General features: G+C 37.4%; 2 protein-coding genes across 9 annotated transcripts; one reads left to right on the top strand and one right to left on the bottom strand.

Moving 5' to 3' along the window:
- Positions 1–583: 583 nt before the first annotated feature.
- Positions 584–11,599, top strand: LOC104598625 (F-box/kelch-repeat protein SKIP30). 8 transcript variants are annotated; one of them, XM_010260785.3, is made up of 3 exons: positions 584–722; positions 3,299–3,357; positions 10,271–11,599. In XM_010260785.3, the coding sequence occupies exon 3, from the start codon at positions 10,342–10,344 to the stop codon at positions 11,383–11,385; it is 1,044 nt and encodes a 347-aa protein (XP_010259087.1). In that variant the 5' UTR covers positions 584–722; positions 3,299–3,357; positions 10,271–10,341; the 3' UTR covers positions 11,386–11,599. The 8 variants fall into 8 exon arrangements, with proteins under 8 accessions (XP_010259087.1, XP_088745392.1, XP_010259093.1 ...); XM_088889264.1 differs by lacking the exon at positions 584–722 and adding an exon at positions 1,937–2,304 and having other exon boundaries at positions 3,287–3,357; XM_010260787.3 differs by lacking the exon at positions 584–722 and adding an exon at positions 1,937–2,304.
- A 431-nt stretch (positions 11,600–12,030) lies between these two features.
- On the bottom strand, positions 12,031–18,104 carry LOC104598624 (nuclease). The gene is made up of 3 exons (XM_010260783.3): positions 17,295–18,104; positions 16,156–16,300; positions 12,031–13,581 (listed from the first exon to the last, which is right to left on the bottom strand). The coding sequence occupies exons 2-3, from the start codon at positions 16,298–16,300 to the stop codon at positions 12,548–12,550; spliced, it is 1,179 nt and encodes a 392-aa protein (XP_010259085.2). The 5' UTR covers positions 17,295–18,104; the 3' UTR covers positions 12,031–12,547.
- Between the last annotated feature and the right edge of the window lie 103 nt (positions 18,105–18,207).

Consider the following 18,207-nt stretch of genomic DNA (forward strand, 5'->3'; position numbering starts at 1 on the left):
TGCATACGTGGATGGAAACGGGCATGCAACACCATGATGCCAAACAACACCTTTGTCGTTAGTTAAATATTAATGTTGAAATTAAGGGTGAGCAAAAAAAATCAAAAAACCGAACCGACCGAAACTGAACTGAAAAATCAATTAACCGAATCGGCTAATTCGATTTTGATTCGATGTTTTCAAAAAACCGGCAGTTTCGGTTCGGTTTCAATTAACCATTTAAAAAAACCGGTGATTAACCGAACCAACTGATATATATATATATATATTTATTTATATAAATATTATATATATATTATATATGACTTTTTTATTTTTTTGAAAATCTAATTCAGGCTTTCAGCCTTTTGAAGGTAGACTGACGACTGGCAAACAGGCGAACTCAGGCTTTTTCAACCTTTCCCTTCAAAAGGCCGACAGACTGGCGACTGGTGAACAGGCGAACTCAGGCTTTTTCAGCCTTTCTCTTCAAAAGGTTGGTAGACTAGCGACTGGTGAACAGGCAAATTTAGGCTTTTTTAGCCTTTCTCTTCAAAAGGCTGGCAGACTGGCGAACAAGTGAATTCATGCGAACTCACTGCCAGAGACTCTAAGTTTTCTTTGTCACTCTCGGTCTTAGTTCTCTTCTTCCCCAACGGAGCAATGGCCTCCAACGCTCCGCCCTCCGATCCAATCATCGACAATCTCCGATGATCGAGTCACCATCACTGACGTCCGACCAGGTGACCATCTGTCTCGGTCTCTGTTCTCTCTCTCAGATTCTTCTTCTTCCCCAACGCCCTCCTCTTCTCTATTAGTCTCAGTTACTCATCTCTCTCAATCTCTCATCCAATCTCAGTCTTAGTTTTGTTCACTTTTCTTTACTCTCAATCTGCTAAAGGAAAGTTTTTTCTTTTTCATTTTTTTTTTAATTTTCAGTGCATAAAAAACCAAAAAACCGAACTGCGGTTAACCGGTTGCATCGTTTGGATTTCAGTTCGGTTAGATTTAAAAACCGAACATGTCGGTTCAATCTAAAAAATTTTCCCACAGTTCGGCCGAACTGTAAGCACCTCTAGTTGAAACTAGTTGGCTCCATTCTCATTAAGCCTATTAAGCCTATCAATGATGTTTGGAAATTTGCAACCCAATCCGACATCTAATCTTATTATCTCGAATTTGTATAATGTATTTATGTAATCATATTGAATTTGGATTTAATTCCACCTGATTTGATTAAAATCCAAATCCAATTATATTATAATATTTATTATTTTAATATAATTATATTTAAAATTATAAAATTTTAAAATTTAAAATAAAATCGATAAAATCCAAATCCAATCCGATTACAATCCTAACCAAGGGAGCCCAGGCCAAGGCCAAGGGGAGCCTTGGAGTATAATGTATTTATATAATCATATTGAATTTGGATTTAACTCCACCTGATTTAATTAAAATCCAAATCCAATTATATTATAATATTTATTAATTTTAATATAATTATATTTAAAATTATAAAATTTAAAAAATTAAAATAAAAATCGATAAAATCCAAATCCAATCCGATTACTAACCAGAAGGGGAGCCTTGGTCCCGCAGCCCCATGCCCCCAAATTACCTACTTATATCACTACTATATATCAAAGCTCTTAGCCCCCATCCTCGCTCCTCCCCTAGTTGAGTATGGGGTCGAAGGTAATTTGGGCATGCTTCATTTTGACAAATGGGGGATAAAAGCTTTACACATTTTACTCAAAAAAAAAAAACATTCATTTTCAAAAGGACGAAAGTGCCCATTTTTATTATTATTAATTTTTGAAGACACCATTTTTTATTATTATAATGGGATATGCCCTACAATTTATCTAGATGGAGTGTACCCAAATAGGTTCATCACACGACTAAATGACGAAAATAACCCTCACACACGAATATTCTCTCTTGTTTTGGGTGTAAGCACGGGTTTAGCACCTCAACTCAGCGGCCCATTACCGTTACGTGAAAATTTGGAAATCCTCTCTCCGTTCCATATTTCCATTCCATTCCTCTCCGCCTCCCTATCTATCTATTCCCAGAAGTCCAGAACATGTAAAACGCTTATGCGCATATCTTCAAACGCAATCCAACGCTACTTCTTCCTTCTTCTTCTGCTTCACCTTTAGAATGCTCGCTCTCTTTTCTTCGACCAATCTAGAACAGAAGATCTGAATCACAGAGGAAAGGAAACGCCTTCTTTAAAATATTGTTTTCTTCGTCAGTCGGCGTTCGAGGTAGAAAACCTTTCCCTCTCCCTCATTGTGAGACAGAAGAGTAAAGATTCTAGTAGGTTGCCTGTCATTCTTTGCTCAAATTTCCTCCAAATTCTCTTTTGTTTCTTACGCTTTTCTAGAATCACTGGGTACCCATTAATTTTTGTAGCGAATCTCAAGTGGGTTTTATGCCCAAAGAGCATAATTTCTGAATAGCAGTTATTTCTGTCGGAGAGAAAGAGAGAGAGAGATGAAGAGTCTTTATGCATGTGTGTACTGCGTAGTGCTGGGTGTTAGGGTTCTGCAGTTAAACCTGTTAGGTTTATGTTTTGATCTCTTCTGGCTTATGCAAGAAGCCAGAAGGCGTCTATGAATTAAAGATGTGGATCTCCGGATGTGGTTGCAGATTCTAGGTCGAATTTTGATGTGTAACGAGTTGCTTCTTTTTTTTTTTTTGTTTTTTGGGTTTCATGTAGCTCTTCTTGTGATGACCCGTGCATCTCATTTGATTTTTTTGGGTTCCATATTTGGAAATTTTTGTTTGTTCACCATGAATTTGCTTTTACTAGGTGTTTCAACATTTTCTTGGTAAGAACTAGGTCTTTCAACATGGATCAGGAAATTTATGGCACGGCTGTGCATTATGCTGTTATTTGTGGTTGGAAATCCTGTTCCACAATAGAAATGTCTTGGTTATTCTGATTTTGATTTTATCTACATCCACTTTCTTTATATTCTTTTTTCCTTTCCTTACTTTTGAAAATACCTGTTTATACAGTGGATTCTGTTAATGATGCGAGATTGAATATTCCCTATAATGGAATTGCTTTAAGAACACGTTATTTTTTGGTAGAGTGTTAATGAAGCTGATTGTTGATGTGCATGTGTCATTGGATGATTCTGCTTTTATAATGACTTGAGCATTCAATAATTTCAAATGAAAATGCAGGAATTCGTGTTCCTTTATATGCTCTTTTCTGCATAAATTCATTGTTTGATGTGATGGATTTTAGGAAATATGTTTTAAATATCTCAATCCATAATTTTTATAAAAGTGCATTTTGCAGATTGATTGGCTTTGTAAAGAATATTTTGTAGAAAGAGGGGCACTTTCAAAATCAATAAGGTTGGTTTTACGAAGCCTGATTAATTTCTTTCTTGCCTTGCTAATCTGATATGATAGGTTAAAAATCCAGATAGTTAGTCCTGCTAAGTTTATGTTCAATATCACTCCCACTAATCTCTAGTAGTTTTCTTTTGTACTTTTTCCACCATTTATAATTTTGTATACTCTACTAGTGTGAGATTTGTGTTCGAGATTACATGCTTTAGACAGTAGCTTATTTTGCAAATATGAACTCTTCCTTCAAAACTGTCCATGTTGTACAAATTCTCTTCCTATAAATTTCAGTAGTAACATGCAATTGGCACTAATTCTTTGTCCATACTACAGTTTCTATCTGACCCCCTTTTTTTCTGTATTGTATCTGGCTTCTTAGAAATCCATACAAAATTGGCCCTTTATTTAGTTGCTTTCTTTTGTCTAAACAGCATGCACTGGACAAGCCACTGTTTATTGAACTCACATTTCGTGTATCTATTTCTTTTAATCATACAAGGTTCTTTAAAAGAAACCTATTATTAAACAACATTATTCTTTTCCTTTCTTCATTACTTCATAGCTCCTTTGGATTCCCATATAACATCAGATCAATTGACAGTATTAGTGATGATTAAACTTATAGTGCAATTACTGCAGTGGTTTGTTTGGATTCTACCTGTGTCAACAATACTGGTCACTTCTCAAGGTTTAAACATATATTAACTTTGGTAGTAATCTATATTGGTCAGAAACAGCTAGGTATGGTGTTGGACACAGAATTTACACTATAATTTCAAGTATCTGACATAATATGGCATCTTTGTATAGGTATCTTGTATCATAGGTCATAATTGGATGCTGGGGATTTTATTTCTTTTCCATTGGCCGATTGATTACTAATGTCACAAATAAGGATAGGTTAATAACAATGACAATACTCTTGTATTCCTTATTTATATTCCTAGTTTATTATTTATTGATTTCCCCTTTCTCTCTTTCTTTTCTTAACTATAAGTTCTTGCTAAATTTTAGATTTAGCATACTCTTATTTTTCGCATGCCCTAAATTTATTTATTTCTTACGAATCTCTACAAGCATTTCATATGCATTGCCCTCATGTTTTTTTCCACAAGTGTGGCTGATATCTGTAACTAAGCTAAACTTTCTGAACTTTTCTTTTTCCTGTACATTAACTGAAGTGTCAAACCTTAAATTTTCACCAATTCATATGGTATTTTTTCCCCTTTCTGCTGGTTAGAGTTTTACCTCTCCCCTATATTCTTGACTGAAGGTTTGGATTTCTTTTTTTTTTCATTTCTTTGAGTGATGTCAAGGCTTTTATTAGGTGAAAAGAAAACAGTATTAGAAAAGGCCAGATTTTGGTTAAGATGGTATTTTGTATTTTAAGTTTTTGATTACCGGATACTATATTACTAATGCCATATTTTATCCTGCTATTTAAAATGTTGATTTTCTTTGCCAATTCCAGGGGCCATTGCTTGTTACAATGGTAAAATCTTAGGCTGACAAGTGTGAAATTGAGTTCAAGTCTGAGAGCGGCCCCTTTGTGTAAAAATATGCCAAACATTAGTCTGAGTCCACTTCTGGGATCAATATCAGTGATGGCCCTTCTTATTTCCTTTGCTAATCTCCTCCCACCCCCAGTTCTGATATCAGATATTTTTAGTTCTCTCAGACTTGCAGTATCTTTTTGTTTGATGCTACCATTGCATTTTTCTTTTTCCTACTGTCCACCAACACATAACATTAAATAGCACCCTTTGTTTCCTTGCATTTTTTGTTATCTTTTACCTTCTTGATGTACTTTTTTTTTATAAATAAGATGAGCTTTTATTAGACTTTACAAGCATCCCTTAGAGAGGCACGAGATGCTATCTCTCTATAAAATGCAAAGAGCAAAGAAAATTACAATGGAGCCCAAAACAATACATCCCTATTCACCCCTTGCTTAGCCAAAGCATCAGCCATCTCATTTGCAGATCTCCTCACCCATTGTATCCTGAGATTCATATTCCTAGTAAGCCACTTAAACTTCTTCATTTCATTTCTGTAGCACCAGGTTATAGAGTCCAGGTCCTTTAGACAGCCCACCACCACTTTTGAATCCCCTTCTATCACCAAATTTGCTAACTGTAACTCATTGGCAATCTGCACCCCTTGTAATGCTTCCAGCAACTCTGCTTTGAGAGAGCCACCCAAGCCCACGGGGCTGGAAAACAAGGCTATAAGTTTACCTTCTAAATCTCTCAATACCCCTCCTATACCCGAGGGGCCTGGATTTCCTTGGCTGCTCCCATCGAAATTCAGTTTAACGAAGCCTTCCATTGGAGGTGACCATTGCATCTCCACACGTTCCTTTCTTGAAGAGATTTTTGCAATTACTTCCCAATTCCTCCAAACATCACCAATGGGGAGAATTGGGAGAACAACTCCAAAGTCCTCACCCAATGGACCACCCTGACCATTGCACAATCCCTAACAGCTTCTTTGTGTCTCTCTTTACCTGAGAAGATCCTAGCATTCCTTTCTTCCCATATAGTCCACACCATAGCTGCTCTAACACATCTACACATTATTCTTCCCCTTTCTTTGGGCCACGAAAACAAAGAAGGGTTGAATAGCATATTGACCTCTGATGGTGAAGTCCACCTGCACCCAAACAAAGAGAACAATGAAATCCAAATCTCTCCAATAAAAGGACAAGAGATCAATAGGTGATAGCAACTCTCTTTATTGGATTTACACAGTATGCACCAATTAGGAGAGAGACAAGAATTAGGCATTTTCTTTTGTAACATATCTAGAGTATTAATCTTCCCATGCACTACTTCCCAACAAAAAGCTCTTACTTTGTAAGGAATGGGTCTACACCAGAATTCTTTAAAGGGAAAGGATGGAGGGTCTGAAGAGATGCACACAGTCTTAAACAAAGAGGCATAATAGAACAAACCCTTAGAATGGGGCCCAAATAAGCTTATCAGGTTTGTCAGGGTCTAAATTGACATTTTGATGTATTTGTAAAATTTCTGAACAAGCTGAAACTTCACTGTCTCTTAGGCCTCTCCGAAAGCCAAAGTCCCAATTGGGGCCCACAGGGAGTAAAGGAGGAACAATACATTTAGACACATTCATTTTTATACAGGGATACCAAATATAAGGTAGAAAAGAGATCCTTCAGCAGACTACAGCCAACCCAAGTATCCTCCCAAAATTTAACAGAAGCCCCAAAGCAAACATCATACCTGACAAACCAAAGTAGAAAAGGCAAAGTGCGATGAATGGCTTTCCACTGAGAGACCAATGTGGCAGATACTCCTGCTTCTTGTTTCAGTCTAGGTAATAGAAATTAGTGCCTCATCACATAAAACTCTGGATATTTGAGATAATAGAGTTCAATTTCTTTGTAGAGAATATGGCATATGAATTTAATAAGGTGGTGTTTGAAAACCTAGATACTTGCCACCCATGTCTAAAAATAATTGCACAAGTGGTTATCCCTCTTTTAATGTGTTTGGTTATACCTCTAAAAGGTTTAGTTATATCTGAATTTTTCTCTGATCAACAAGTGATTGAATCACCACTTATCATATTTTAGTTGTGTATATTAGTGCTTCCTTTACTCCTAGCCTTCTAAAGATTTCATAATGACAAGAATACCCTTGTACATATGTTCAAAAAGAATAAATTGCAATTGTCACTCTGGTTGAAAGTTCCAGAGTTGTCATAGTTTATACTTTCAAATGCCACCTAACTGGGTTATTGTTTTCATACTTGTTCAGCTACTGATGATATTTATAGAGTATTAGGCTAAGGCTGCATTCGGCATTCCTTATTTTAAGGACTTAATCTCTTTTTTGCAATTAAAATGCCCTTATGAACACTGAATTTTTAACTGCAAAAAGGAGATAAATCCTTAAAATAAGGAATGCCAAATGCAGCCTAAATGAAGAAGTGGCTTTGAATACAAGATTAAAAGATGTTTAACTCTAGTAATCTCTTAAAGCAGAAATCTGTTAGGGAAATATGGATGTAGGCCTTGTCATATATTTTTCCTTCTTAATAAGGAGAATTTAAAAGGGGATGTGCAAGCTGGATATCTTTCCTACAGAGAAAAAACTTTCCCACACCTGTATTTGATCAATGACTTGGCTTTTCTCCTCATCATTTAATATCAGGTGAACATCCTTATCAAAATGTACCTGGGGTTTTTGGAATTATTATTCCTTTTCAATAAAAAAGCTGGAATTCTGTGTTTGCATGAGGTTGCTTTGCCACTACTCTGGGGGCTTTTAAGTCTCTTTCCATCTTCTCATATGTTGTGTTTGGATCAGTGTTGCATAGACTCTTCTAAATGGATGATGCATCTGCGACTGACATGCATCAAATTCTGACACTATGGATTCTTGACATGTGTAACATTGAAAAGCTAATTTTCAGGATGAACACTATTGTTCATATTAAATGTTACTTAGTAACAAAGGCAACATTTTAGACCCGTTTTTTTGTGGGTATACTATGTTAGATTAAAAAAAAGCGATTTGAATAGCCCTTAGTGCATGAGCAAAATAACCATCTTTGAGAGTGTGTGGAAAAACGAATAGTAGTGCACTACAACTAACAACGATTCAAAACTTAGGCTTTAACACTAGCATGCTCTAGCTTGAGAGTTCAGAAAGGATGCACTACTTCACGGCTCTTTAGCCAGCTGTTTGGCTGCACTACTGTGCAAAGGCTTTAACACTAGACAATTAATATGTTCCTTGTTTGATCTATTTTCTTGCAAGGTGTCAATACAGCCATTTTGAAGCATGGCATGCTAGCACTCAACTTAGGTTAGGAGCTTTTTTCACATTGTTATTTTTTAGCCTTTTTTTGCAGTCTTATCCTGTGGAATTTGAATTTTGATAAAACAAGGAATTTTCATGGGCATTTTGTCCATGTTTCTCCAAGTTATGTGAAGCCTGTCTATGTATCATTAGCTCTTCTCTGATTTCATTAGTAAAAGTTATTGGTTCTGACTAAAGAAAGAAATGTTTTCCAAAAGTTTTTGTAGGAAAAGTTTAATTCATTGCTAAGATGTCGCTTTATGTCATGCAAGTTATACAAGGAGAAAATATAGGGAAATCTAGAATTAGTACATGAAAAAAATTTATGGGAAAGAGGTTGCTAGCTTTGGCCAGGTCAAAACAGATCTAAGTCTGTCTTGGATCCCTCCCCCCATTGGTTTTATAAAGCTGAACTTTGATGGCAGTAGTAGAGGAAAGCCTGGGCAATTTGGCATTGGGGGAGTTTTCAGGTATGAGAATGGGATTGTCTCAGCCATTTCTCAGGTCCAATTGGTGTAGGTGACTCCCTCAGGGCTCTGAGGTCTTTGCGGTCCTTGGAAGGTGTTCAAAGGGCAAGAGAAATGAACATTAAGGAGGCTTGTAGTTGAGGGGATTTGGAGGTGGTGGTAGGGCGGCTGAAAGAAGATTAGACTTGGTTATGAAGCTACAGTAGTGAAGAGAAAAAATTCAAGTGGCTGGCTAAGGACATGTAAATAAAGTACAGTTGAGTGAAGATATCTGCTAACTCGTTTGCTGATGGGTTAGCCAAGGAAAAGGGGTGATTAGGGAATCTCTATTCTGGGCTCAGTTGTAATCCTGGTTCTTTTCTTTTTGGGGGCTCTAGATTCTATTGGGGGAGCTAAGATAGTTTATCTCCCCTACTTTGTAATTAATTATTCTATTTGCTTAGTGAAAGTTTTGTTATTGATCAAAAGAAAAATATAGAACACATTTTCTTTTTTGCCTATCCATGTACATAGAATGGAACCAGTCAAAGAGGTTGGATTTGGTTGGGTTCTTTTGAGATACTAAAGCAACAAGAATAATGTGATATAAACTTACTGATAAAAAGTGAGATACCATGTTTGATCAGGAATGCTTACCATAGGTCAAGTAGCATTTTTTAATGTCTGTTGTATTGCTTAGGAGAACACTTCCAAGGTAAACATCTTATTGACATCTGATTGTGTTTGCTGATAAGAGGAGAAAGAGCATTAAATATAGTAGCAGTTCCAATGCTTAAATAAAATGTGATGCTCTGTATTCTTCATCTTGAATCGATTTTCTAGAACAACAACAAAAGAATTCATAGCACTACTGTTATTGTAAAAGTGGTGGCATTGGCATAACCTAATTTGCATAAGAGAAGTGAAGGACATTAGAGTAGTGACAATGGTATGTTGTGCAAGGCATAAAAGCATCCAGGAATCACTAGTATTACAAGGCAGTCTCCAGAACAATAGAAAAAGGTTCCATAGAATATGCTCTAACGGCTCAAGGTTCCCTTTATTACATAGATGGCTTTGAGGAGCTTACCAACATGAATGTTCATGTTCATGATCTTCTATGGTTCCATGTATTTATATCAGAGGCAGAGTGTTGTTATATGCATATGGAAGTTTTATAGACATGGGTTTTGGATGGAAAGAAGTTGGTAAAATAAAGTGAAAAAAAGCACGAAATTGTTTGTGGATCTGGACCTTAGATTCTAAATATTAATTTGAGTGGAAGATCTTCGTTAAGATTTTAAGTTGCTCCATTTCTTCCTTTCCATCTTTCCTTTTCTTTGATAAGCCCCTTTGCCCTTTAATTGAAATTCAAACAACCACAATTTGATTTTCTACAAAAAATGGAAATGTTTATATCTTCCACTCCAATCAAAGCATCAATTTATCCACATGAGCTAAATAGATTATATTATAGAAGGTAAAATGTTACTAATTTAATAATGAAGTTATTTATTAGTTCTTTTGAGTTGAGAGCTAGAATCCTCTTATTTCCTATCCAGAATAATTTCCTTAACAATAAGTTGTTTTTCAATATTTATTCTTTCCTATATTCTAAACTGGCTGGCATATTTGATGTTTCAGATTGTATACTCCATCATACAAGCCATCATTCTCCAATGAGAATCAATTGATTCTGTTATAGGAACCTTGTCATGTCCGGATTAATTGAAGGTCTCCCTGATGCAGTTGTTCTCCAGTGCCTTGCTCGGGTGCCTTATTACCTCCATCCTAAGTTGAAGCTTGTCTGCCGTTCATGGAGAGCCGCTCTTAGCAGTCCTGAACTCTTGAAGGCCCGGCATGAGGTTGGGGCATTGGAGGAGCTTTTGTGTGTTTCTGCATTTGAGCCAGAAAATTTGTGGCAGCTATATGATCCCCTCCGAGACCTCTGGATGACCATTCCTGTATTACCCTCAGAAATAAGGCATCTTGCACACTTCGGCGTTGTCTCTGTTGGGGGAAAACTGTTTGTGCTTGGTGGGGGAAGTGATGCTGTTGACCCATTGACAGGTGATCAGGATGGCATCTTTGCAACCGATGAGGTTTGGTCTTATGACCCCATTCTCCACCACTGGACCCGGAGAGCTTCTATGCTGGTCCCCCGTGCCATGTTTGCATGTTGTGTGCTGGAAGGAAAGATTGTAGTTGCAGGTGGTTTCACCAATTTCCGTAAGTCGATCTCCAAGGCTGAAATCTATGACCCAGAGAAGGACACTTGGGTCCCTATGCCTGATCTCCGTCTTACTCACAATTCAGCCTGCACCGGGGTGGTGATCAGCGGTAAGGTGCACGTTTTACACAAGGGGCTATCAACAGTGCAGGTTTATGAGAATTCTGAGTGCAGGTGGGCAGTCGAGGATTATGGATGGCTCCAAGGTCCAATGGCTGTGGTCCGTGGGGAGCTGTATGTATTAAGTCACGGAGTTATTTTCAAGCAGTATAAGGAGCAAAGGTTGAGGAAGGTGGTGGCATCAGCAATGGACTTCCAAAGTAGATTTGGATTTGCAATGATTGGATTGAGGGATGAGCTCTACATCGTTGGTGGGGTGATTGGACCAGGCCGTTGGAATGTGGACATCAAGCCGCTATCTGATGTGGATGCTCTAATGGTTGGGACTGAGAGGGCAACTTGGCGCAGGGTGACGCCCATGACACAATGTCATGGTTCTATACTCGGCTGTACGGTGCTGAGGATTTAGGTCTAAACTTGTCATATTGACGTACTGCAACTAATGTGCTCTTCTGGTTCTGGGTTTTAATCCTTACGGTTGGAAGATGGAGATGTAGTGGACTTTGAAGTTTGAACGTCAGCTTCTATATTGTTTATAAACGGTTCTTTAGCTTTTCTTGGTGTTGAATGGTGTATAAGAATTGAGAGATTGATATTCAATGAAGCTACAGGCCTTCATCCTACAAGTTCACTAGATTGGAGTCACTTAACCTGGTAGATTTTTCATGTTCTTTTTTTCCTGTTGCATATTCCAAATTTTCGATCTCCCTACGAACTATATCAATTGTTATTTGTGGCTTTGTGCATTATTATATATATACATAGTTCTCTAGCCTCTCTGGCGCTTAGTTGAAGAAAATAATGGTAGCCAGCAGGTAGGGTCTATGCTTGTGTTTAACGTTTTGGTAGGGAGGTCTATCACCTGAGAGAGCGAATATGGGATTGTCTTGAGAACACGGAACTAGTTTACAAGGCTCATTGAATAATGAATACGGGTCAAAAATTCGGATGAACCCCACTATGAGCTCCTGAGATCAAAACTCTACTGAAATGTGAGAGTTACTGGTGATATATCAGCGCAGGAAGAATCCATCAAAACATTCAGATCACAGCATTTGGCAAATAGCCGTGCATCAACAGCCTTTTTCTGAGAGGCGTTTTATGAAAAAACGGTGCTGCATGAGTATGCTGCTGTCTTCTCAGAAAACTTTTGTTCAGTACTATTGCTGTTGCTGTCACATAGGCATTTTTCAATGGTCTGAGAACGTTTTACAGAAAAAATGGCTGACCAAACATCAGGTGTTTTACCAAAAAACGTATTTCAGATGTGATGCCATTTTTTGAAGAAACAGCCTTGATGCCAAACAAATCAACTACATTTGCCATTTCAGAGATCGCACCGATCAATTGAAATCTAGTCCACAATGCTTCTTAGAAGCCAACTGCAAGGACTGATGACTCGTTTCTATGTTATCTAGATGCGCAAACAAGCTGATCACAGTTAAAACTGTTGCTCTCAATTTCCTCAAATGTGACAAGGAAAGAAGTTTTTGCCTTCCGATGGTGCCCAATTCGAGACTCCATCCATAACTACGATGGACTAGCACATTGATCAACTTCACAGGAGTATCCTATTTACAATGTTGTAAATGTTTAGTAAGGTTTTCTCTCATGGTCTCCCCCTGGGGGTCAACCTGTTGACAGATTTCAGCTCCATAGCCTGGGTCGTGGTGATCAGATAAAAGAACATCTGGTAGTAGTGTATCTCGACTGTCTATAACAATATTGTGAAGTAGACAACAGACCAAGATGATACTGGGTAGCTTCTGCTTGTCAGGTCTCCACATAACCTTGTGAAGTATTCTCCAAGTACCCTTCAACTGTGAGAATGCCCTTTCTGCTAGCAACCTTGCAGCCTTGTGCTTTGCATTAAAATCAACCATGGAGCTTGACAGACCATTGCTTTCATATGGGGTGATGAGCCAAGGGAGAAGAGGATAGGCAGAACCTCCTACTATGAACTCTCTAATTTCAGCTCCATCAGATAACGTTCTTACATGTCCATTCAATCGGTACATACTCTCACAGAGCTTGAAGAACCCTGAGAACTTTAAGAGCCGTGAAAGGGGCATTCCACCAGGCCAACCAGTCATAATGTCAAGAAATCTCATCTCATCATCTACAATTCCCTGTATGAACATACTATAATTATTTGCTTGGTCGCACCAATCTTCTGAGGTTTCAACTGCTGGAAGTGTCATGACTATGTGGGTTGCATCAATAGCACCACAACAGTTAGGCAATCCAAATGCTGCTAAAAACTTGGACTTGATCTCCTCCATTCTGTTGGAATCTGGCCATTTGAGATGGTGCTTAGCTCGCTCCTCCATGGCCTCAATGAATCTCCAGGTCACTTGAGACACTGTGGACTGCCCAACCCCAAAGGCCCACCCTACTGAGACTTGAGAGTCTCCAGAGGCCAACCTCCTTAGGGCAATTGCAACTTGCTTTTCAACACTAAGAAGCCTTCCCTCAATGTTGATGAGACCTGATGGGGGCCTTGAGACAAGATCTTGTCGCACAAGGGAACAGATGTAACCAAATGTCTTCCTTGATACCCTGAAGAAATATTTGAATCCTTCTATTTCATCATTGGGTGCCGAACCTGCATTTATTGAGTGAAGGATCATAACAATTATGTACTTAGATATTTATCAAAAAAAAAAACAATAATGTACTTTGACAACTCAATACTCACTTGTTTCTCAGGTTGGTTTAGTGTTAAGTGTTCCTTGGTAGAAACCAACAAATCAGTATGACTTACTAAACAAGAGTACAAAACATTCTTATTTAGAGAAGTGAAATAGCTAGGATGGAAAATTAAAGTTTCTTCCGGGAGGAATTCAAAGGATGACTGCATTTTCTTTTAACTCCAATTTCATCCTACTAGAGATATGGGATACTCCTGGTCCATGAACTAGAAAGTAAGAGAAAAACCAAAATAATTAGAATTCTGTTCTTCCAACTAGGATGTAGTGGTCCATTCACTGTACCTCTCATTTCATGTTCCTTTACACTAAACAAGCTCTCCTTCTCTGTAAGCTTCTACTGCTGTAGAACAAACCCCAAACCAAAGAAATAAATGAAAAAGATAGGTCCTACAACTAATTTCATTCTGCACAACACACGCATGTATTATTGTGTAAATTTTTTGATAGGGTCAGGAAGTTTTACTGGATAAAGGATTAGCTAAACTTGATATCTGTTTTACAGGCTGTGAGACCAATCGTTTTGTTCCACATCACTCATAAATGCAAGTGAGGGATTGGTATTGTGGGCCATATGCACCTTATGGTTGGTGTGGAGCAAAATGATTGATCCCACAGCCTGCAAAACAGCTATCAAGTTCAGCTAATATGCTCTCATTTTACTAAGTTCAGACAAAGATATACATTTTATGTGGATGATTTCATTGAATAGGGAATAATCTCCTATACTCCACTTGGTGGGAAAATAAGAAGACAATTTTTTGCTTGCACTACAGTTTTAGTGTGGTTAAGCTACACAGAATGAGGGAATGCTTAAATCACAGCTCCTTGGACCCAATGGTGACTGATTCTCCTTTCTTAAAGTAAAAGAATAATTCTATTACTACAATAAGTGTTGAGAAGGGAAAAAGCTCCTCATGCAAAGATAGAATTGCCTATTGAATATGCCCCATATACATCATTTACAATATAAGGGTAAAAAATAATGTTCTTCTGGTCATTAAATAATAACATTATGTGGGTTCAAAAATAATTGGAACTGGTGCTCTTTATGCTCACTTCTTCTTTAATCTCTTCAGTTTCTTTTCTAGTGGCTCCCACCTCTACATGCATGTTACAGCAACTGACTAAAACATTCATACAAAAAAAAAATTTAAAAATAGCAGGAATAGCTTGAAGATAGGGAAAATTGGTAATCATTGTAGGTGTAACAGTTTATATATTCCCATCTAATGGTGATGGAAATGATTGTACAACTTGCCATGCCACTTACCTCCTGACATTCTCTGTAACATCTTATTTATGCATTATCCTTCAAGTTCAAGAGGAACTCTTCTGATGAGATCAAGTAAACTCTTTTTTTTTCTATTCAAGATCAAGTAAACTCCTTAGACCTAATATAAACATATCTTTGTGTTGTTCATCAACCAATCTTTCTCCAAGGGGGTATTTGCCAATATACCAGATATTTCATCCATTATATTCTAGGGAAACATTTTTATACAGATTAATAGGACAAAACAGCCTTTAAACAAAATCAAATAAGTAGGACTAAAACAGAATATATATGCAATATAAATTTAATAATAATAGGAATGGAAATCAGGGTACAATTAGGATTAGAGACCAAGTGACTTCTTCCGTTACCCTGGTTTGATAATTCACAAGGGAAAGATTGAGGAGGATCAGAGGATGTTGCCCATAGAATTATAACATGATGGGAAAAATGAAGGAAAACTTTATAAAATGGTTAGAGGTCGGCAGTGTTCTATAAAGTTTTTTTCTTTTTTTTTTTTTGATAAATAGTGTTGTATAAAGTATTGGATAGTCAAGAAACAACATGTCTAAAAAATGAGTGTGGCAAAAATGAAAATATTGAGATAGATGAATGAGAAAACTAGAAAGGAAATAATTGGTAATGAACTTTATTGTAAAGAACCTAGGAGTAGCTCCAACCTCCAATAGGTGACAAAATGAGGGAAAGTAGAATAAGATGGTTTGGGCACGTGCAAACAAACAAGTTCATATATAGCACCAGTAAGAAGTGATCTATTATAAGTTGAATGGGGCTGGAAGAACTAGGGGAAGACCAAAAAGTCATGGTTTGAAGTAGTAAGAAATGATTTAAAGACCCATAATGAGGAATTAAGGAATAAGGGTTAAATATTCTCAAGTTTAAAGATTACATGACTCTGTTTATGAAGTCTGATCACATTAGCAGTTTGCAATCATGGATTTTGCAAAAATTCCATTTCTCAATAACAGTGAAATTAAAATTTATCATTCAAGAGAACCCATACTGCATCCTGAAAAAATCCTGAATAAGAAGCAACAAAATTAAGGTAAAAACACAACTTTAATTTGAAAATAGAAAACCCGGTAACTGTTTTCCATGGCAAGGTCTACTTGCTTGATATTAACCAGAAAAAAAAAGAATGATAAAAATGGTGAAGGTTAAGTGAGAGATGAACCTGAAGTTGAATTCTTTTGCCAAAAACTATCCCACCAATCAAATTCGGTAGGCTTGGGTTCCAGAGGAACCAAACTTATGTTTATGCATTTCTTTGAATCCATTGATTTCTTTTTGTTCTTCTTTGACTTCCTTGGAGGAGCCATCTGTGGAACAAAAGAATTTAATCTGCTTGTCATCAATATTCTTTTGAAACACATCAACCAAGTCTTATAACGAATGATGATCAAAGGAGCAAAGTGAAAAATTAAAATAGTGGAAAACAACATTGTGGGGGGAGGAGAAAACTACTCTTACCCAATTTTTGTGATAGATTAGTTTCCCTTTCTTTCACTGCTAGGAGGGCAATGATGGAGCAAATTAGAATTATCAATTACCTGTAAGGGATGTCAATGGGTGGGTTAATTGCATAACCCACCCCAGCACTGCACCCCTATTGGAATGGATTTTTGTTTGTATGCCCCTAATCAGGTCAGTGTTGGGTTCAGGTTGTGAGATGCCAATTCATGAAAGCTTTGGGCCAGGTAATGATCTACACCATCCCCAGATCACCATTCCATGAAGATTTGAAATATTTTTATATGAATTGAAATATTAAGATGTCATCTGATAACAGCTGATGAGCTGAAGTGGCTGAACTGAATGATTTATTGTTTTGCCTTTGAGCGGGAAAAATAGTTATACCATCAAATATTTTGGGGGTACAGTAATCAACCCAATATGCCAATATGCCATAATGAAACTAAAGACCACTTATTTCTTCTTCCTTAGCAATTTCTTCCCTTCCATGTCTGCATCACATTCAAACAAAGGTGATCATAACCTCCTTAATGACTTATTCATTAACGCAATAAGTCATTCAGTTCAGTCACGAGGCCACTTCAGCGGTTCTCAAACAGCTATTCATTCCAAAATAATAACACATAAGAAAGGAGCAATTCTATTTTAACTTACAAAGATTCATGTGGCCTGTTATGAATTTATTATTTATGCTGATAAGAAACAAACTGAGGGATTTTTGTTTCGACCCATACTTTTGAGGTTAGAGGTTGTCATAGTTTGCAAATAATGGCAATATAGAGCCATAAGCATCAAAGCAACAAGCTAAAAGCCTAAAACTCAATGAAAATTTGCACTTACCAAGAACACAACTATCCCTTGCTAATTTTTGTGGATTTGTTGCCTAAGGATGGAGTTAAAAGCCTGAACTTGATAATCCCAATTTCAAAACAAATAATCAGCCAGAGATCTTTGCGCAGATGTTCAATCGATCTTACATTCTAAGTTTCTTAGTGGCGTTTTCTGAAATAAAAACATGGAAAGCCAACGGAGTGTGGGCATCAACGTCTGGATCCATGACATGGCATTGAACAGTCGGCTGACTTCATCAAGAACCACGGCGGGCTGTTGACTAACTTCAATTGATCTTGAGCAGAAGAGAAACGAAAGAGTCTAAAAAAGATGGGATTGACTTGAGATTGAGGATGAAAGTGTTGATAGTGCCTTCTGGCTAAGGGAAGAACGAAAAGAGACAGAAGAGATGAGGATAGAGGTGTTCGGTACTGGCTGCCGGCTGGGCTGAGGATAGAGAAAAAGATGAGAGATGGAAGAGATGAGAATGGAGTTGTTGGTAGTAATCAAAAGGGAGCATATCACTTAACCAACAAGATGTGAAGTAGAATGGAAGATGAGAGATTGTGAAATCGGGCCATTGAAGTCTTGAAGAAGAGTAGTTGCCTCTTTCAAGTCTTACTACCCTGAGAGAAAGATAGAGAGGAAGACCTATACCGAGTTATTGTGAAATCAAACCATTACTGCTGATATGCAGAGACCGAGGTTAGAGAAGAAATGGCGAGAGAGCGCAGGCGGATCGACTGGAAACCAGAGAGAGAGGGTTTTCATTCATTTTTGGAATATATAGGCTCAGGTTTGAAGGAGTACAAATACAAATATACGGAGTGCAAAACTTGCATTCTGTATTAAACCTTACGCCCCATTCGTTTCGGTAAATAAGAGAGGGAAAAGTTTAGTTAAAGTGATTCTTATCTTATCT

This window comes from Nelumbo nucifera, chromosome 6, assembly GCF_055504915.1.
Source record: "Nelumbo nucifera cultivar China Antique chromosome 6, China Antique-T2T, whole genome shotgun sequence".
NCBI lineage: Eukaryota > Viridiplantae > Streptophyta > Magnoliopsida > Proteales > Nelumbonaceae > Nelumbo > Nelumbo nucifera.